The 20,607-nt window shown below is 40.3% G+C and overlaps 1 protein-coding gene across 2 annotated transcripts in view; it reads left to right on the top strand.

Annotated features, from left to right (window-relative positions):
• The window catches only part of PDE4B (phosphodiesterase 4B), a 217,402-nt gene that overhangs the window by 22,561 nt on the left and 174,234 nt on the right, over positions 1 to 20,607 (top strand). The window contains exon 1 of one of the 2 annotated variants that reach the window (XM_033151871.1): positions 7,364 to 8,013. The exons of the other annotated variant lie outside the window; for it this stretch is intronic. Coding sequence (XP_033007762.1) covers positions 7,778 to 8,013 — 236 coding nt within the window. The 5' untranslated portion in view covers positions 7,364 to 7,777. Of the gene's footprint in view, positions 1 to 7,363; positions 8,014 to 20,607 lie in introns of those variants that run through there. 2 annotated transcript variants of the gene reach the window in all.

Genomic DNA, 20,607 nt, shown 5'->3' with positions numbered 1-20,607 from the left:
GGAGCCTTGTAACTAATTTTATCCAAATAATGTGCTTTCATGGAATGTACCTTCTGGGAGAAGCACCCAATTACTCTGCCATCAGTATTGTAAAGAGTCAATGAAACCTCCCATCTTTCCCCAGCGAGGCATACAAAATGCTTCAATGTTGTGCTCTGCCACACCAATATAGCATGATACTTTTGACTTATAACTATGCAGTGAGAGAGCTTTTAATGTTGAGAATTTTAAGTAGAATTCTTAGTTGTTGATAATTCTATGGAGATAATAACCAAAATATGAAAATCTAATTGGATCAAATTTTATTGTGAAATTTGCTGGTTGCTTTTGAAGTTGCGAATCCTGTGAAATATCAGAAGGATAACTGCAGTGGTTTTCCCCTACAAGGATAGCTTGTTATAGTTTTAGGATGGATGAAAATGGATTCATTCTAGGCTGTGTATACACTAATTAATTTTCAGCACAAAAAAGTAGTTTTCCTTAATTTGGCATCGTTTATGCTTGTCCTCAACATGCTTCTTTCAGTCTAGATTTATTCTACCATCCACAAGGATTGATGTGGATACCTGAAAACCCTCCCCTTGATTAGGTTATGCAGACTTTTTCCTTCTTCACATGCCCTTGGTTAAGGAAGAATGAGGTGGCATTGCAGACTTGGTGTATGGCCACCCACAATGTAATTGGGAAGGTGTAGATACACATACATATGCCATCATCAGGACTGCTTACATCTGTTTTCATTTGTTTCACAATAAGATTTTATTTTTTGGAGTGAAACCAGTTTCTCAAGAAACAGTTGGGGAGGGGAGAGAAATGTGCAATAGATCTAGATTGTGTGCAGACTAGGGAGAAAAAACAAGTCCTCCTTATCCATTGGTTCTAGGATAAAATGTTGTGTTTACACAGCTGAAGTGTTTTGCGGGCAATCGGCCTAAAAATTGCAGACACGAGAGAGAGGTACCACTGGGCAATAGACCTGCTAAATTGTAAATAAGTAGGTCCTGAGGCTTTTGTGTGAGAAACCTTTAATGTAGTTAGGGGGTGTGTAGGATGGGAATTTGCCTTCCATGTAAAATAATTCCTTTTGATTATAAGTTAGAGCTGTCAGTTACAAAGGAGCTCCTCCCTCCCTCCCTCTCTGCCACTCCTGGGATGGGGAGCATCTTGGCATAAGTTTAGAACAGAAGTTTCACTCTTGCAGAACTCGTCCCTTTTCCCAAAGCACTGGGATTGGGGAGCACTGATAAAATCATTCCACCTGGGCTTTTCCTCTGTACCCCCTCTTCATTCTGATGTTTGCTCTCTCTTCCACCATCATCTCAGCCTGGCATTAGGGTAAGCTTGCAGGTGTTATTTTCCTTGCAGAAGATACTTCTCTGCGATACTGTTTTTCTTTTTGGATTACAGAGGAGCTACAAACTGCTTCTACTCGTTTCTGTTTCTACTTGTGCTTCCTTGTAGAGATCCCACGTCACCTCTGACAAACCCAAAATACTGCTTCACCTTGTGATTCAGGATTAGTCCAAATCTGATTTGCATTCCTACTTTTGCCTATAATCCCATTCCATTCCACATTAATCTGCAAAATTAAATCTTCTCAAATGTTTTTTTTCTCCTCGGGCTGAATGTTTCCTCACAAAATATGCGTGTGTATTTTGATGGTTTTAAATTGCTGATACCTGCGTTGCACCATTTGGAGAAGTGGATAAGCCAGTCCTGATCCACCCTTTAATTTCGATCTATGTGGCCCATGCTATTTATAAAAGGAATTTGAGAATATCATATTCCTGAAACATCTCCAAAGAGGGTACCATTTTCCTGCCTCCATTATCTGAGTACTATTTAAAAACAGATTCAGTTTCTGAGCAAGAAGAAACTACTGTATTCTGCTTTCATTGTGAAAAAAATGTATTATGAGCTAGTTACTTGTTTTCTTTTCCTTATGGATTCTTTCATCAGTAAAATTAGGAGGTGGCATTATTAAGGCCTTACCATGGAGCCTTTCTGCTAAGTAGCATTAACAGTTGTAAACCTAATTAATTTGTTCCTTTTCAAGGCATGGCAATGCTTTCCTTATCTGCAAAACAGATAAGCCACCATCCCACACATTATGACATAGGTGTTTGTTTTCTCTCTCGATACAAGCTTTAATGCCCATTTCTGAAAAAGTAACAAGCTGGGAATATAATAGCTTTTTCAACATGATCTGAACGACTGAGAGCACCCAAAACCGTGACAGTCACCGCTATATAGAGAAGCGCCAGAAAGATATGCAAAATTAGGTGCTTGCTTCTAAATTGAAACACAGCCCCGAAATGAGATTACACTGATTATAAGAGTTAAATGGATAGATCAGAAGCCTGGTGGGAATGGTATCTTTGTTCTGCTATGTCTGAGATGTAGCTCATATGTGGGAATGAAAGTCTTGTGTGTATTATAGCCTCAGCACTCTAAACACAATTAATCTCTCTCTCCTCCCCGCCCCACACTTTAAGGTAGGATTGGTGAACTGCTGGCCCTCCCAACCAAAGCTTTTGAAAAGGGCTACCGTTCTTCCTATTTTGCCAGCAGTGGTGAGTAACATTGGAGACGGCATGATTTTCTTCAGCTGATTCTCTTAAACCCTCTGAGCTTCCCAGTTGTGTTCTTCTACTTTCTCCCCCTGACTTCTGAGACTCTGTGACATGGTGCTTACTGCAGATCTTCCAAATTCTCCCAAAGAATATATATATATATATTTGCAATGATGCTCTCATGTGTGGTTTGGGAAGAAGAGGTGAAATGTAAGGGGAGGTTGGCTGAGATAAGTATTTCCTCCCTTTCCCTGCCACATGTTTAACCCCTTATTTGCAAATCACAAATGAAAGAGGAAGTACTCTTCCTTCTTGGTCTGACTCTGATACACAGGTATGGGAGAAAGTCAGTGTGTGTGGAATGCAGGTTGGCTGGGATGGGTGAATGAGAATGAGGGGCAGCATCCTGCTCAGCCCTTTAAGCTGAGCTGTCTGGAGACAAGTTCAAGGAAGGAGCTCCCTTCCTATCCTAGGACCAGGGGTGGAGTAAGGGGGTGGGGGGGCAGGCTGCCCTGGCGGGAGACACTCGGGGTGGCGCCCCACCCTGGTGGATTGCACATGCACGCGCTGTGATGTCACTGCATGTGCGCTAGGGAGCAGCACCCCGCCCCCAGGGGGGTGCCCCCACTTTGCCGCCCTGGGCTCCCTACGCCCCTGCCTAGGACTCACTGCATGATCAATCTGCAGCCTTGGGGAATGATTTTTTTTATTTTTTGAATTTAAGTAAGGGCTGGAAGAGGAGCGATGAGCATCTCCTGTGACTCATGGATGGCTTCATTGTAGCGGCCGAATAAGGTCTCATTGTCACTTTATCTGATTTCAAATACCACTGGTAGTGATTAGTGGTGGCATCTTTGCAAAATCCCCCATTGGAGGCAGCAGTGAGGAATTTGGGACACTGTTCCTTTGTGTCTAGACTGAGTGTAGGGCAGTAATGCACCACTTGGCCATGTCTTAAGAATTTTATAGTACAGGATTTTGCCTTGGTTTGAAAATGCTATTCTCCTGTCAAATGTGTATTATGTGTAAAATGTTAGTATTACTCAAAGTGTAATATTGCACAATATGTTAAATAACTCCCCCCCCCAGCTTTATTCAAATTTCAGCGAATTTGTCCTTCATTGGATATCAGTGGGGGCAGAAGGAAGAGAATAATGTAAACGGTTGTCTATTGATCCATATATTGCATTTTCAACAAGCTAAAAAGCTACTCAGTTTCCATTGGTGTAAAAATGCATTGATAATGCAAAAGATACCCCCTGTCAGAAACCTTTTGCTGGTGTAAAGATGAAACAATAGTGGCAGCTCAGGAAAGCCCACTTATGTTTCTTCTGCATGTTTTCTACTGCCTCCATATTTTTTTCATTAAAGTCAAATTTAAATAATCTTCTGAAAAATGTTGATTTTTGTTTTAAATTTTTTGTGGTTACTCCCTGACATGTAGCATTATAATAATAATAATAATATAATATTATAATATAGGGTGAGAGGTATGGATCTCTCATTACAAAGTATGTCATCCCCAACTTTATTTTATACAGTGTAATGTTTGGGGAGGGGAACGGAATTAGATACAGATACTGAAAAAGATGGTGCTACTCATCTTTGTCATGGGTTGTCCTTGTAGGAGGTATTTGGGAACAGAGGAGTGGAGAACTTGTAGCCATCCATCTGTGCTTAGACTCCAACTCTCATCAGCCCGAACCAACAGTGCCAATGGGCAGGGTTGATTGGAATTGGGTTGTAGTGTGGGAGGCCATTCTTGTCATAGAGACCAACAGCAAGAGGAAAAGTTGCTGACACTATCGAACTGACCTCCAGTGACTGAATATGAGAGCTACTCTATATTCTGCCAGGTTCTAACTCATGGGTAGGCAAACTAAGGCCGGGGGCCAGATCTGGCCCAATCGCCTTCTAAATCTGGCCCGCATGTTTTTACATAAGTGGAATGTGTCCTTTTATTTAAAATGCATCTCTGGGTTATTTGTGGGGCCTGCCTGGTGTTTTTACATGAGTAGAATGTGTGCTTTTACTTAAAATGCATCTCTGGGTTATTTGTAGGGCATAGGAATTCTCCCCCCCTCCTTCAAAATATAGTCTGGCCCCCCACAAGATCTGAGGGACAGTGGACCGGCCCCCTGCTGAAAAAGTTTGCTGACCCCTGCTGTTGTAGCATCATTTGCAGCACTGCCTAGTTTGTTTTTGTTGGGCTATGCTTCAGGAATGAGTGAAGTCCACATGATGCTGTGTGAAGTTTGAGCAAAAACTTCATACAGTTTTTGCTAGTAGCTGGCAACTACCAACACCTGGATGCCATGTTTGAAAGATTGTGTGTGTGTGTGTGTGTGTGTGTGTGTGTGTGTGTATACCAGGCCTTTACAGATATGGTAATGTTCAGTAACGTGTCTTTCACAGTGTAGGGGGAGGGGAAACATCCTGCAGTGTGATTAGAACACTGATTGTAATGTTGTTTTAATTAAAAAGTGCACAACAAGAAGGTATACATCAGCCAAGGAAAGCATTTGATGGCAAGAACACAAACTGCATTTGTTGTTCAGGCGTTCAGTCGTGTCCGACTCTTCGTGACCCCATGGACCAGAGCACGCCAGGCACGCCTATCTTTCACTGCCTCCCGCAGTTTGGCCAAACTCATGCTAGTTGCTTTGAGAACACTGTCCAACCATCTCATCCTCTGTCGTCCCCTTCTCCTTGTGCCCTCCATCTTTCCCAACATCAGGGTCTTTTCCAGGGAGTCTTCTCTTCTCATGAGGTGGCCAAAGTACTGGAGCCTCAACTTCAGGATCTGTCCTTCCAGTGAGCACTCAGGGCTGATTTCTTTAAGGATAGATAAGTTTGATCTTTTTGCAGTCCATGCGACTCTCAAGAGTCTCCTCCAGCACCATAATTCAAAAGCATCAATTCTTCGGCAATCAGTCTTCTTTATGGTCCAGCTCTCACTTCCATACATTACTACTGGGAAAACCATAGCTTTAACTATACGGACCTTTGTCGGCAAGGTGATGTCTCTGCTTTTTAAGATGCTGTCTAGGTTTGTCATTGCTTTCCTCCCAAGAAGCAGGCGTCTTTTAATTTCGTGACTGCTGTCACCATCTGCAGTGATCTTGGAGCCCAAGAAAGTGAAACCTTTCACTGCCTCCATTTCTTCCCCTTCTATTTGCCAGGAGGTGATGGGACCAGTGGCCATGATCTTAGTTTTTTTGATGTTGAGCTTCAGACCATATTTTGCGCTCTCCTCTTTCACCCTCATTAAAAGGTTCTTTCATTCCTTCTCACTTTCTGCCATCAAGGTTGTGTCATCAGCATATCTGAGGTTGTTGATATTTCTTCTGGCTATCTTAATTCCGGCTTGGGATTCACCCAGTCCAGCCTTTCGCATGATGAATTCTGCATATAAGTTAAATAAGCAGGGAGACAATATACAGTCTTGTCGTACTGCTTTCCCAATTTTGAACCAATCAGTTGTTCCATATCCATTTCTAAATGTAGCTTCTTGTCCCACATAGAGATTTCTCAGGAGACAAATGAGGTGATCCGGCACTCCCATTTCTTTAAGAACTTGCCATAGTTTGCTGTGGTCGACACAGTCAAATGCTTTTGCGTAGTCAGTGAAGCAGAAGTAGATGTTTTTCTGGAACAAACTGCATAGAAAGTAAATAAAAAAATTCCTTCCAGTAGCACCTTAGAGACCAACTAAGTTTGTTATTGGTATGAGCTTTCGTGTGCATGCACACTTCTTCAGATAGTGCATAGAAAGTACAAAACAATGAAATAACCTGTGTGAACAGTAAGCATCCTGCCCAACACTGTCTGTGCCCTATGGTGCTTCTTTTGCAAGAAAACATTGGGCTCGCTAATAGAATCAAATGAGCATAGATAAGGGTGTAAAGGGTCTAAAGACCACATGTGCTCCTATTGCAATAGAAATACCAGATTTAAGAAGCTGCAGAATCAGCTGGGCACTCACCTTTCCATCACCTGTCTGAAGTTCTCCTTTAATAATTTTTAAAGCTATGTAGCCTTTTCAACTTACCTCTGCCAGATTTTATTTCTTCCTGTATTTCTGTATACCGCCCCAATGTTTTATACGTCTATAAATAGATAATTTAAGAAGCAGTGGCATTAGTGCCTTCCTCCTAAACAGTGCATAGTGACTATTTAACTCTCATTTTTGTTTGAGGGCTCAGGTGCGATTTCACCATAAAGCAACAATGAGCATGATCTTACCTTGCTCTTCTTGCTTTCCACAACAGCAGTGATTGCCACTTCCCAGGAGGCTCTTAAACTTTTATAGAAAATAAGATTGAGCAAAACTCTTATCTATTTAATTGCTTTTGCTCCCCCACCCCACCCCATTGCGGGTTTAAAAAAAATGTTTTAATTTGCTGTCTATTGACTGTAGAGCCTTTGGATGAAGGTATGTATTTTTACATTCTGCTAATAATATGGTCAGTTCTAGCCTTGCCTTTGTTTAGAAATCATGAACTGGAGGCTCTTGGTGTGTGCACAAGATCTCTTCTGAAGCAATACGACTGATAAAGTGCCGTGGCACCCTTTATGTATAGAATAAGGAAGGGCAAACTTGCGTCCACTTGTCAAAATAAGTTGAACCAATAAGCATGTTGTAGGTGGAGCAACTGCCGTGTGGGCTGTGAGCAAATAATTCTGAATGAAAACCCTTTAAAATAAAACATGCTGGATTTCAAACAGCCATCCTGTAACAAACAGGAAAATAAACTGTGTCATTTTTCAGAAATGGGGGGAGGGAAGCAAAGTTTGTTTTGATCAGGTATTTTAAACCTAACGTAATGTGGGAAAGGACTGATGGGGAGTCCTTATGCATTTTTCATGAGCTGGTATAAGCAGCTGAATGAATTCAGTGAGTGTCACACCATGTAGCTTGCAGACAAACCACATCCACAAGGAGGCTACTGACACAGAAAGCACTCTGGCGCATTTTCAGAGGGAAAGCCAGGACTGATCAAGCTCTTTTCTGAAGGGACTGACTTATCTGTTCTTCGATTATGCTGCTGTTGCTTTAGGCAGCCTTTTCATTCAGACCTCAGCTGGCTGAATGACTGGCACGGGGGTTCTCGATTTATCAGCATTTGAATCTGCAGCAATGTCTCTGGGCTGTGCTATTGTTGTGTTTTCTGAATGGTGAAAGCTAACACAACATCCAAGCTATGACAGCAAAAGATTCTTCTAAGGAACTTGCTGCTCCAGAGACGGAGATTTACATAAAGACTTTCAAAGAACAAATGCATTTGGAACTCGAGCTTCCCAGAGTGCCGGGGAACAGACCCACCTCTCCAAAAATCTCCCCCCGCAGCTCTCCAAGGAACTCTCCATGCTTTTTCAGAAAGTTGCTGGTGAATAAAAGCATCCGTCAACGGCGACGTTTTACAGTGGCACATACGTGGTAAGGCTACCTTGATATTAATATCTATTAAAAAGGGTGTTTGTGGCTTTGCTTTCTACACTTTTTTTTTAAAAAAAGAAAGCCTGTTATCTGTTTACAGTACCTGCTGCAATAGTCAGTTCATGTATATTTACATTATTTCTGCAACTGTCCTTCACATCATGTTTTTCAAAGCAAATAATATGTTGCTCATGAGGATTCTAATTAAGCTTTGCTAAATGTGACTTTCAAAATATATCTTTTCCAAGCAGTCTGCCCCAGTGTTGAAAATCTTATCCTACAATGGATTGTTTTTGAAACCCTATGCTCCAGTGTAAAAGACGGTGATGTGTTAGAATTTTGACACGACTGTCATTTGACTGTAGGGCAAAAATCTCCCTCTCACAAAGCATCTTCAAGAAAGGTCTAGCTGGCAGCCAGGTTTCTTAAACTGACAGCTTTTGGTTTTTCAGCCTTTTGTGTGGTGATGTAGCTGATGCTCTGATCTGGAATTTGTTATCACAGAAAATAAGTAGGAAATTGTTCTGTTGATCATGGTATAGAAAATAATAAAGGATTAGAAACCTGATTAGATTTGATTAATCTGTGCTGTGGCTCTTCTCTTCTCTTCCTGACATGAACTCTGGATATGTTTCATGGATATGCACCTAGTTCCCGCATTTTTAGGTATATGTTTGATTAACATTCCCAAGTATGTTGTAACTTGATGGTGTGGTTTTTTTTAAAAAAACAAAAAAAACCCTTTCTTGTGTTTATAAACATATTTGTTGATATCTAATTTATAAACTAAGGCAGGATGAGGGCTAGGTGGTGACAAAAAAATTGTATGTGCTATGTAAGTATGTATACATATATGAAATAGACCTTTTCCCTTTGATAATTTCATCTACTTACAATGCAGGAAAAAATCATTTAGAATACAGGTATTTTAGTTTATATTTGTGTTAGGAAAATGCTTACTGATGCATTAAAACAATAACTTTCTAAAAAGGAGCTTTCCTTCTCTTTTTGGTATTTGTTTATAGCAAATGAACAGCTGTAGCAGCTGTTTTGAATATTGACCAATACAAGTACATTGGGAGAAGGAAGCCTAATACCACATGACCACAGATTGAAGCCAATATATTCATAATAGACTATACCATAGGGAAAAGCAATGGGAGTACATTTCAGGCAGCATGCTATTATAAATCAAATAATCTTGGAATGTATCCTTCTATGGGGCTTACCATACCAAAAAGAAATGTCATTGAATTCAATTTTCTCATGGTTCGAAGTTAACTGCACAAGTCAGTTCTGTATATTTCACTGTCCTAATATCTTAGCTATCCGTTTGCCAGTGCTGCAATTGGAGTATGGTTTGTTTCACTTGGTCTGAAGACACTATCCGGCTTAGAGACAGTACAAATGGGCTATTGGAAGGATGATGAGAAAGAGGTCAGTCAAATACGTCAGCAGATATATGGGCAGCTGGGCATTTAATAGCACTGTAGATAGATTCTGGGAAAAGATTTCCACTTGTTTTCTCTTCAGAATGTTAAACAGCGACAGAGTGATAAAAATAAAGATGGTACACTCTTCATCTCTCCGCATCTGGCAGAAGTAGCAGAGCACCTGGGAGTGTTCCTTATTTTTATTACATTCGATATATGTTGGCCACAAAGAAGGCACAAGTTGCATTGTAATGCCAATGGGAAACAACACTGCTTGACCAGTATTGTTGTTGGAATCCCAGGTGACAGCTGTGCCAAGAGCACTTTTTATTGGTTCCAGCTGATTGACTGGCTATGCCTGGTGCTGCTGCCATTAAAGTTTTGGTGGTTTCTAGGTGAGACAGTGGTAAGATGGTGGTAACGCACTTTATGTGAAACTGCACTTGAAGACAGTTCAGAAACTTTAGCTAGTGCAAAATGTGCCGACCCAACTGTTTATCCAGTATAGACCAAGACTCTCACAGCGCATAATTCATAGTGCTAGTCCTTAACTTTGAAGCCCTCAAGGCTCCAAAGTCCTGATTACTTCATGAGATGTTTCCTTCCGTATGAGCCCATGCAGCAGTTACTCTCTGACATGACTCTTCTGAGGATTTCATCTCATGGGGAATCTAAATGGCCTTCCTTCAGGGGAGTATGACCTGTTCTGCGGCAAGCAGCCCTACAGTACACTGTGCAGCCCTATCGGCTGAAGGATATTTGTAAAGCCTCTGTCCTGCTGGCTTTGTACAAACAAATGCAAAGTGGGTTGCATTTTGCATTGGGCTTTTGCATTACTTATACTTGTTCCCTACCTATGAACCAATCTTCATTTGATATGGGAGGTTGTCATGATTAGATTGTTGGGCACTGGCACCCTTGGTTCTTCAACTGCTGTGTTGTTGCAAGACCTATGAAGCCATTTCAGGTTCCTCTCCAGTTTCTGTGGTGCAGCCTCCTAAGCAGAAGAACCTCAGTAAAGGTGAAATACTTGCCTCTCTGCTGTTGCTGTGATCCCCCATGCCCAACCCTTTTTCTGTCCATATCCTTTGTGGGGTCCAAGCAGAGCAGCTTATGTATGCAGGCTAACAGAGGGCCAAACATCTGGATGCTTTCCGGGTGTGGCAAGCCTTCTATGGAAGCACCATATCTGGTATAGAGTTCTGTGACTGGGACAGCCATGGTATAGTTCAAGAGACTTGGTGCAGGTACAGGCTCCCACATACCAAGCCTCAGGTCTGGTCGTGTGCAGTGAGGCTTATGTGCACTGCCTTTTATACATGGGCCAGGGTAGGAAGCTGTGTGGAACCTAATATTTAATGATATGAGCTATTTTTCTTGTTCCTAAAATGTGGTCCAGGTTTGTTAATAAACTTATTTATTAATTTGGACTGCCCAACTGTTTCCTGCTGCTTCTTTTGGCTACTTAAAGGGTTTTGGTTATAGTTGATGGCATATTTTAATGTTGCATAAGCTGTAGCACTGCAATAGCTTTCACAGAAACATTTCCATTAACCTCCTGATAATTACTCAGGAGTGTGCTTATGCAGGTTTGCAGCTGCTTTATAAAGAGATGGCAGTAACTTTAAACACTTAAATGTCTTTTTTGTTTTACATGTGTTTATATTGTGAGAGGAGAATGTAAACATGTGTAAATCGTGTTCTTGCAAATTACATTATCCTTGTCCCTGCTTTCAGAGGCAGACATTCAGAACATAACATAATACCTTTTAAAATGGACAAATGCTATGTTTTTGTCTTTCATTTTGGATGGGTCTGAGTGTCTTGCTTGATGGTTAATTAGTACGGTTGCTGTATTTTGATAGTATTAGCATTCGTTGCAAGCCTAGTGAACACTGAATTTGTATGTACACAAATGATGACATTTATTAATCTGCCAAACAATCTGTAGTACTACTTGTATTTGCAAATAAGAGAATTCTATCTACTCACCCACTAGAACAAATGGTTTGTAAGTTGTTTTGTGAAACTTGTAGAATCACAAGAATCCAGATTTTTACATTAAATTTCAGCCTCATGGCTGCATCAGCCTCTAACGTGGCTTTCAGTGTTTTATTTTTACAATGTCTTTCAGCTCTAATGATCCGAGGACAGCTAACAAAGTACTGTATAAGAGCAGAAAACTTTTAACATAAAGTATTAAAACAATAAATTCAAGTAATCACAACAATAGTGGCAGAAACAGTGGAAGCAAAACATTAAAAATTATAGCAGTAAAATAAAACAAAACCAGATTCAGTTCCCCGAGGTTTTAAAAGCTCTGGCAAAATAAGGTTTTAACATACATGAGGCGAGCTTCCCTGGGGGAGACATCCAACAGATGGGTTACCACAGTCAAGAAGAGCCCCTGCTTGATAGCCATTGTGAGCTTAAAGTATCTCCTTTGAAGGGAACCTTAAAATACAGCAGGTTCGTTCGGGAGAAAGTAAGCAATACATACTGATGTTGCCAAAGTTTGTCATTCCCTGACTTAGACTACAGATTTGCCCAGCCCATAATGCTTGAACGTATTACAAAACAAACCACTTTCCTGAGAAGTTTTTCTTTGCACAGAACTAGGATCTCCACACTAACTAAAGGGAAGCCAAGTGAAGGTGTGAAGTATTGTGAGCCAGGTTCCACTTGCACTCTCAAAAACAGCCTATACTGCCAATAGTACATCCAACTAAAAAGTAATAGATAATACTGAGTCATCTCAGGCTTTGTCATGTAACACCACAAGAGATAGAAGAACATCAGATGAAATGATCTGCCTACAGTCGCTTGTCATTCATTGGAATGTTGGTTGCCTTTAACAGAATAACCGTCATGTTGCTGGTTGTGTAAGATTTCCCCCCTCCAAGGTTCCCCCATGTGCCATCTTTTATTAGCAATGTAAATAATTACTTATATTGAAATGCAGTGGACTCATGAGAAAGCATTTATTATCTGAACCCCCTTTTTCTTTTTCTCTTTTTTGAAATCTGGAGAAATATGCCAAGACGTTAGTAGTTATGGGGTATGGTTGATGTGCCAATCATATATGTGCATATACCTATTAAAATATAACAATATATCAGTGTTGGGGCAGCTGTGAGAATACGGTGCGAGGAGGATGAATACCTTTGTAGATCTGTATACTTATTCCACAAAGCATCAAATCCTTTAAGCTAAGCTGTGTTCCTTCTGCTGCTCAAATTTATATCCAGGTGTGCTACAACAATAATTGCTTTGCTTTACTTTATTGCTTGCTGTCGTGAGTTTTATGGCAAGACAAAGTGGTCATTTTGTGTGGGTCAAAAAACCTCAAAAAGCAAACTGCTGGTGCTGCTAGAATGATAAGAAATTCATTGGAAAACAAAAAGAAGCAACTCCTGGCAGTGCTTGATTTATAACACAGAACACAACTACTTTATAATACGATTGTGGGACATCCAGAAAGTATGAAACGATGCAGCTACATAAGAGCAGGAATCATTCCCAAAATATAGTAATAAATGAGCCTCTTCCATATGTAACTTAAATATGTATACAAGCTCAATGAGCGGTGTGAGCTTGCTTTTGCCGGGTAATCTCATATATATTAGGTCTAATTTGAGACAAACAAACTATCATCTATACAAATAAGCCTTTCTGTTTTCTGAACTTTCATATTTGTAATTGTTGACAGAGTTGCTTAGGCCTGTTGCTGGTCTCAAATTGAATGAGTGTTCTCCAGCATTCTGCTCTAACAGCGTTTTCTGGATGGCAACTAGGGCTGTCCTCAATATCACATGAAGCTCTTGCACTCATCTTGAAAATTTATCTATCCAAATTATGCAAATAATAATAATAATAAAATTGATACTACACTACAGTACACTGAGATGTTTAAATGTTTCTTTGATTGTCCTTGAATATTCCCACCACACTTGCCATCCTCTCCTGTCACACCAGGGTGGCACATCACACCCTTTGGAAACCACTGTGCTAGAAGCTAGATTGAACATTTCACTAGTAGCGCTTAAATCATTTGTGGACCTGGTTTGACCAGGGACTATGAATGCGTTCAGAATGGGCAATGACAATTCCACTTCTCTGAAAACTGATCATCTATGCAAAGCTGCTGAGAAAAGAGACTTCCAGACTGATTGTTTTATCTTTATTCCCAGTAAAGTACGGTCTTCATTCAAAACTTCATGCTGCTTCGTTCTGAAGAGCAATAGTCTATGTCAAATTACAAACAGCCTACTGTATATGCTTTCATTAGTTGCTTATGCTCAAAGTATTTAAGAAATTACTAGGTTTAATGAAATATGGTTAGTCTTACGTTTTTCATTAGTTTTTCATTCAGCATATGACTCCCACTCAAATCCACTTGTACCTTCATACTAATTATTCTTTTTCATGCCGGACCTCTCTTGAGACTTAGATGTGTTTACTGGGTCAGCTCTCTTTAACTCAGTGGGACTTAATGCTTGGTATCGATGTGTTTAGGATTGCAGCCTAAGGCAGAATTAAGTTGGATCTCCTGCTCAGATACGAGATCCTGTTGACATAGAGCCTATAAAGATAGTTTCTTTGCAAAGGGACATGTGGAAGGATAGTAGTATCCTGTTGGTTTTGGAAGCTGTGCTATACAATTTGTTTGCCTGCCTGTGGCAGTTATTCCAGTTAAAACATCTAAAGGAAGAGTTTTCTCCACTATTCTTCTGTTGTCACTGAGCATGACTGGAGCTGAACACTGGAAATACAAGCATTTTTCTGAACGTTATGCCTTCCTGCTTAAAAGTGTTGCACAAAAAGCGAAGCACAAAAATAGAAGCTAGCTTTGATTTAAGAACTTAGGAGCAATCTCATGTTGTCAAAGCAAGGTCTGAAGGAGAGGGGCTCCTCATCTCTGGTGCCCCAGCCATGGAAGTCCATTCCCAAACAGCCTCACCTGCACTTGCTCTGTTACCCTTTAGGTATCTGTCAGGTTAAGATGTTTTCATTCTCTCGGGCATTATAATGGTTTTGTATTTTAAGCATTGGAAGTACGCTGTATTTTAAACACCGGAAATGAAGTTTCCACTCTGCTGCTTTAATGGACATTTAATTGTGTTCGTTGATTTTAATTATTTTGTTTCGTATACCTTGCTGTTTGCTGCTGTTCTGCACTATGAAGTGTCCTGGGAGAAATATTAGTGAAGGGATGTCTATAAATGCCTTAAATAAAAATAAATAAATGCCTAAAATAAATAAATAATTCTAGCACCCTGTTTCCAACAGCTGAAAGGCAGAAGGGGCAGGGAAGTATCCAAACAGGGAGCGGAGGCAATAGCCCTGTTTGTATTGTTTGTATTCAGTGTTTGACATTCAGAGGCTCATACCTCCAAACATGGGTGCTCATAAACATGGATGCTTTCAATTTTCCTATTGCGGCTGAATTTTGCATAGCTGCGTATTTCTATAACTTGTCTATTGAAAGCTGTTGTATCTCAGCGTAATTGTAGATGCTTTTAAAGGTAAGCTTAGGGCTTCAGTAAAAAGAAATCAGTTTGAAAAGTAGGTGAAGGATGTTCAGGAATAAATAGAATGTGATAGTGCTTGTCTTGAAGAGGTCTTCAATGCCTTTTCATTCAAGTATCCTTAGAGTGCTGTTACAATATTCATTTCCTAAATTTCAAAATAAATGCTCCTAAAGTGCTGCTGATACAAAATCCATTTAATTCATCTCTAAATTAGTCGCTATTTATATATATAAAAAAATCTTTAATTTAATGCTTGGAACAGTACTGTCTACAAAATGTGAATTTATAGACCATTGAGACAAGTCTCAAGCCTCCTTGACACGAGCCTTGTTCAGGCATTGTCCATGTGTGGAACCTACACATGGAGAAGAAGGCAGAAGAACCATGCTGCCAGTCCTGCCTTCAGCCTCTTGTGTGTACCCTGCAAGAAGTCAGGAGAAAATCAACTGGCACAGTCCCACTGCTTCCTTTTGCAGCTGTATGTTCTATGTATGGAAAATGCCTGAATAGGATTACTGCTATGAGATCGATTTTCTAACTGTGGATCTTTATCCATCCAAAATGGAACCATTTAAGCACACACACGAGGGACATATCACCAGTCTTGGAGTCCCAAGAAATACATTTTTAAAAAACAATGAAAATACACTGAACTCCTTATCTTGTTTGGTGGGCACAAGATGCTAACTGTTTATTCGAGTGGGAGAAAAATATGAAAATAGTCAATGAATGGAGTAGCCTGAAAAGGGGCATGCCTTCCTGGAACCCTTAACAGGAGTGATCCACACTGCAATATTTTATTGCATACCCCACTTGTATTCCGCTTTATATCAACTGTGCACAGTTGACAGCGAACAGACAGATGAATCAGAAAACCATTCTGATTTAAAAGCAAAACAATAAAGTGACAAAATAGGACGTACCACCCCTGATCTCAGGATTCCAGAATTTACAGCTGTCAGTTCTGAGGGAAGACAGGCAAGGACCCATAGCCCTGGTGGGGCTCGTTAGCTTGGGGAGGGTGTGTGTGATTCCTCAGCTGGAGAAAGCTCAGGACAGGTGAAGCTCACATGCATTGTCAACCCCAGAAGCTATAACAGGCCTGCATCTTGTCCAGGCCATAGCTCTCTTGATAGATTATTTGGTCTGGAGCCGCAGTGTGGAAATCAAGGATGAGATACCAAGCAATCTACTATTCAAATTAGGCCCCAATGTTTTCCTTACTCAATAATGGAGTACAGTACAGAATTCAGTTTGCTGTCACAGGAGCTAGCATGGAATCAGGAAGCTTTGATGGCTATTTACTGTGCAGGGCTGAGTGAAACCCTGCTGGATGAGTTGGCAAGAATGGACCCACCCAGTTCCCTGGAGGCGTTGATGAAACACCGTTATCCAAGAGACTGGGTTTTATTGAAATAAAAAAGGACGGTAAGAAACTTTTCCTTGTCTTTATACTTTCCTGGGCAATCAACCGGGAGCTCCTGACAGCATCCTGACAAAGATCTATGCTGGGAACCAAAAGACTGTGTGCAGTCTATCATGGTTGCCTGAATGCATTTCAGTTCCTGCTTTCTACTGCCGTCTCCCTGATGTCCCTGAAAAGCTACTCACTAATGTTGAGGGACTCTTCAGACTGGCATTCTACAAGGCCATGAAAATGCCATTGGAAGGGGAAACAATTAAATCCCAATGCATGCACAAAACCACAAATCATAGCATACAATTTTTAAACACATTTAAAACAAAGAAAAGTAATATTTGAAAATGTGTTCCTAATAACCCTTGCATATTGCCACCCATTAATCTTAACTGCTTGAAATGAACTTTACATTGCCTTAGAAGATGGATGGGGAACATTTTTAAGCCTAAGGGACATATTCCTTTTTTTGGGCAGCCTTTTGGGGGTTGGTGATGGGTGGGATCAGAGGCAAAAGTGGTCAAAGAAATGAATGTAAATTTGACCTTTGTACTATAAAGTAGCTTCTACACAAACCCTTCCCTATCCCCCATCCAGTCAAGCAAGAGCCATTATTAAGAGTTCAAGAGGCACATTCCACCCAGGCAAAAAAAAAAAAAGGGGGGGGGGAGAGAAAAAAGAACCACAAAAGAAGGTTGTGAAGCAAGGCCAGAGAAGGTTGTGGGTGAGTCCCGTGGGACAGAGAGGTTGTATTTGTCTCCAGGCCTGAGGTTCCCCACCTCTGTTTTAGATGATACATAATTTCTGATTTTGGAAAATTATGAGAGGAAGACTGTTCAGGGGCATATGCCTTTCCTTTTACATGCCCTTGTTCTCAAAACTTATACAGATTGTGTGCTTAAGAATAGAATATTTTTTTTTCAGTAAGTAGTTCAGTAAACTAATAAATTCTGTGGAAGGTGTGTCATTGTGCTTAGGTTCAAAACCCTCCCATTGGTAATTTGTTGGTAGTACTGAAGCTTCACAGAGTGCAGATAAAATGAGCAAATTGTGACCTCTTAAAATTCAGTACAAGGTAAATGTCAGGTCCTTATTTAGGCATGTGGATAAATGGGTCAGACTTACATGCTGAGTACTAGACAGCACCTAGGGATACTTTGCTGGATAATAGTCAAAGCATCTTTATCAAACCATGCCTTGCATTCAGCTTTTCACTACAGCGTCTAAGCTCTGATGCTCATTAGTGCAGAATACATATTTAATTGCTGTAGGTGGCTCTAAAGTTGAGATTTTTTCTTGATGTATTTTCAAAATCCAATCTTACAATTGCTACATGACGGAAACCAATATTGCAAGTTTAACCCCATAGTAGTAATTAACTTATAAACTCTGTTTCTGGAGAATGAATGCAGATTTTTGTGTGTGTTAACTCTAAGTCTTCTGTGTGATCCATGAACAAGTGATGGTTGTTAATCCTTATGAACAAATTAAAATCTAGCTTTAGTAATCTTCATGGACTTTGCTGATAGTGATGCAAAATTAAAATGGCATTTCTGGCAGCAAATAATACACTGCATATATTATTTTTATTATTTTGCAGAGATAATAAGCTTAGATATGTTCAGGATTTCATTAATGCTGTTCCTTCACATAGGCATTCAATCTGAAATCATCTGGGAGCTTTCTGGAAACAGAAAAAAACCTGTATACAGGTAACTCATAACTTACATGCATTTAACCTACGTGCGTTCCGCTTTATACGCTTGGCAATTTTTTTTAAAAAAAACACCTGTTCAGGGGGTCCTCCAACCTTCTGGAGTAGACTTTAGGATGATACACAAGCATATCCTCCAGCATTTATCCGATGAAACTAGGGATGTCCTATTTCATAATGATGATTTTACTATTTATACCCCACACATCTTACTAGGTTGCCCAGTTACTCTGGGCAGCTTCCAACATACATAAAAACATAATAAAACATTAAAGATTAAAAAGAAAACTTCCCTATACAGGATTACCTTCAGACAGCTCAGGGATCGGATAACTCCATACCCTTCAACATTTCTCCTATGAAAATTGGGAGATCAAGTAGATAAATAGATACCGCTCCGGCGGGAAGGTAAATGGCGTTTCCGTGTGCTGCTCTGGTTCGCCAGAAGTGGCTTAGTCATGCTGGCCACATGACCCGGAAGCTGTACGCCGGCTCCCTCGGCCAGTAAAGCGAGATGAGCACCACAACCCCAGAGTCGTCCATGACTGGACCTAACGGTCAGGGGTCCCTTTACCTTTACCTTTTACCACACCCTCCAACATTTCTCCAATGAAAATAGGGACATTCTAAGGAAAAATGGGACATCCTGGGATCAAATCAGAAACTGGGATGGCTTCTCTAAATCATGGACATCCCTGGAAAATAGGGACATGTACGGAGAGGAGAGGGAGGGGAAGTTCTGTCTCACAAATGGGAATCCTTGCTCTAACAGAACTTCTTTGGAGACTGTTATTCTTAGGTGCCAGCATTGCATTGTCTTGAGTATCTTTGGGTTGTAAAACATAGCGGAGCTATGATCATATGAACCCAGCAAGAAGTACTAGACTTCTCTATAGACATTTTTCAGGAGCAAATGCTGTGTAGTTCACACACAGACTTTATGTTGAGGAATATATTCCCATAAGAACTGTGCATAAACCTGGTTCAGAGGCAGCTCAAACACTGTTTTGATATGCTGTTCCTACACACTGTGGGGAAATTTATGCAATGAGATAAGGCCAGTGTTTGTTTGTTTTTTTAAAAATACAAACCTGAGATCTCTTAAAAGATTCTGAATTGTGTCTTATTATGAATCTCTGAATTTGTTAGGACTAGGAACACTAAATTTAGCAAAATGCTCCCAAGATGTATCACTGGAGAACTGCACATCACAATTCAGCTAAGTTTATTTTTATCTATTTTATTTAAAACATTAAGAATCCAGTTAATCTTTTTTGAAAACCTTTTATGCTGTTTTTGATAAGTAGTATATTTTCACTGCAGTATTTCCTCTGTAGTTTGTTTAAGCTGAAAAGACTAATGAATTGCAAATCTACTCTTACTACACATTTTTATTAACACAGAGCATTATAAAATATTGAATGAAGTGCTTGCTCCTTACACAGTTGCATCATGATTGTACCATAATTAAAACCATTCCACAGCTATGCTGGCATACAAAAGAGACCCATCAAAATTCCCTAAAGGTCAGTCACCACACTTAATCATGCAAGAAGATAATAAATGAGAATAGGAGTGACTAAGCTGAAAGAGAGTAACTGAGAATAAAACCACAGTCATTTAGTAACTGAGCGTGATAAAATACAGTTGATGTATGCTGCATGAGAGAGGCTTGTGATGTGGCGCAGAGCATCCTTCCCCAACCTGGTGCCCTCCTCCAACCTGGTGTTTTACACTACAACTCCCATCAGCCTCTGCCAGTGGAAGTGGTAGTCCAAAAGATCAAGGGGCAGAAGGCTGGAGGGTGAAGGAAAAGGGAACAGTATTCTCTTCCCTGGTTCTATCCCCCAGCCCAGCCTGTCACACTATGGCTGATTGGTTATCTCTGCCATGCCCCAACTATCAATGTTTCTAAGATCAGGCCTAGAACTTTGCGTAGGTAACAGTGGCAGATGGAAGAGTCTGTCCATTTCCGTTCTCTCCATTTTTGTTCTGTTCTTAGATTCAGTTTGCACTTTGCAGCAATTTGCAATATATTTATTTTCAAAAGGCCTGGTAAGGAAACACATTTTAATATGCAGCTTGGACTAATGTGTACATTTCTGCAAGAAAATTTTCCCTTATAGAATGCATCATCTTTGTATGTTATTTGCACTACTATCCTCTATTTTCGTTTTGTATACTTCCTCCTAATTTATGCATTTTTGTAAACATTGTTTGGTTGGAGAACTATGTTGCAAAATTTGGATATGTGTGAATTTCGAAAGATGGTTGCATCTTGGTTCACATATTGTTACGAAAAGTGTGAATTTGATAGTGTCAGCTTTAAATGTGTCTCTCACCCCTTCCCCTTTTTAGAAATGAATCTCTCTCCCCCCCCCCAATCTAATAACTAGATTGTGTCCTTGGTGGTTCTGTTTTCTGGTTTTTTGATTTCTTAGTGCAAGCGTTTGTTTGTTTTTTGCTTTCTGCTCCCCTCTCCTCTTTGGTCTGGGCCTG

This window comes from Lacerta agilis, chromosome 6 (assembly GCF_009819535.1).
Source record: "Lacerta agilis isolate rLacAgi1 chromosome 6, rLacAgi1.pri, whole genome shotgun sequence".
In the NCBI taxonomy this organism is placed as follows: domain Eukaryota; kingdom Metazoa; phylum Chordata; class Lepidosauria; order Squamata; family Lacertidae; genus Lacerta; species Lacerta agilis.
The sequence above is the reverse complement of the archived record's forward strand: the minus strand, read 5'-3'. Positions and strand labels throughout refer to the sequence as shown.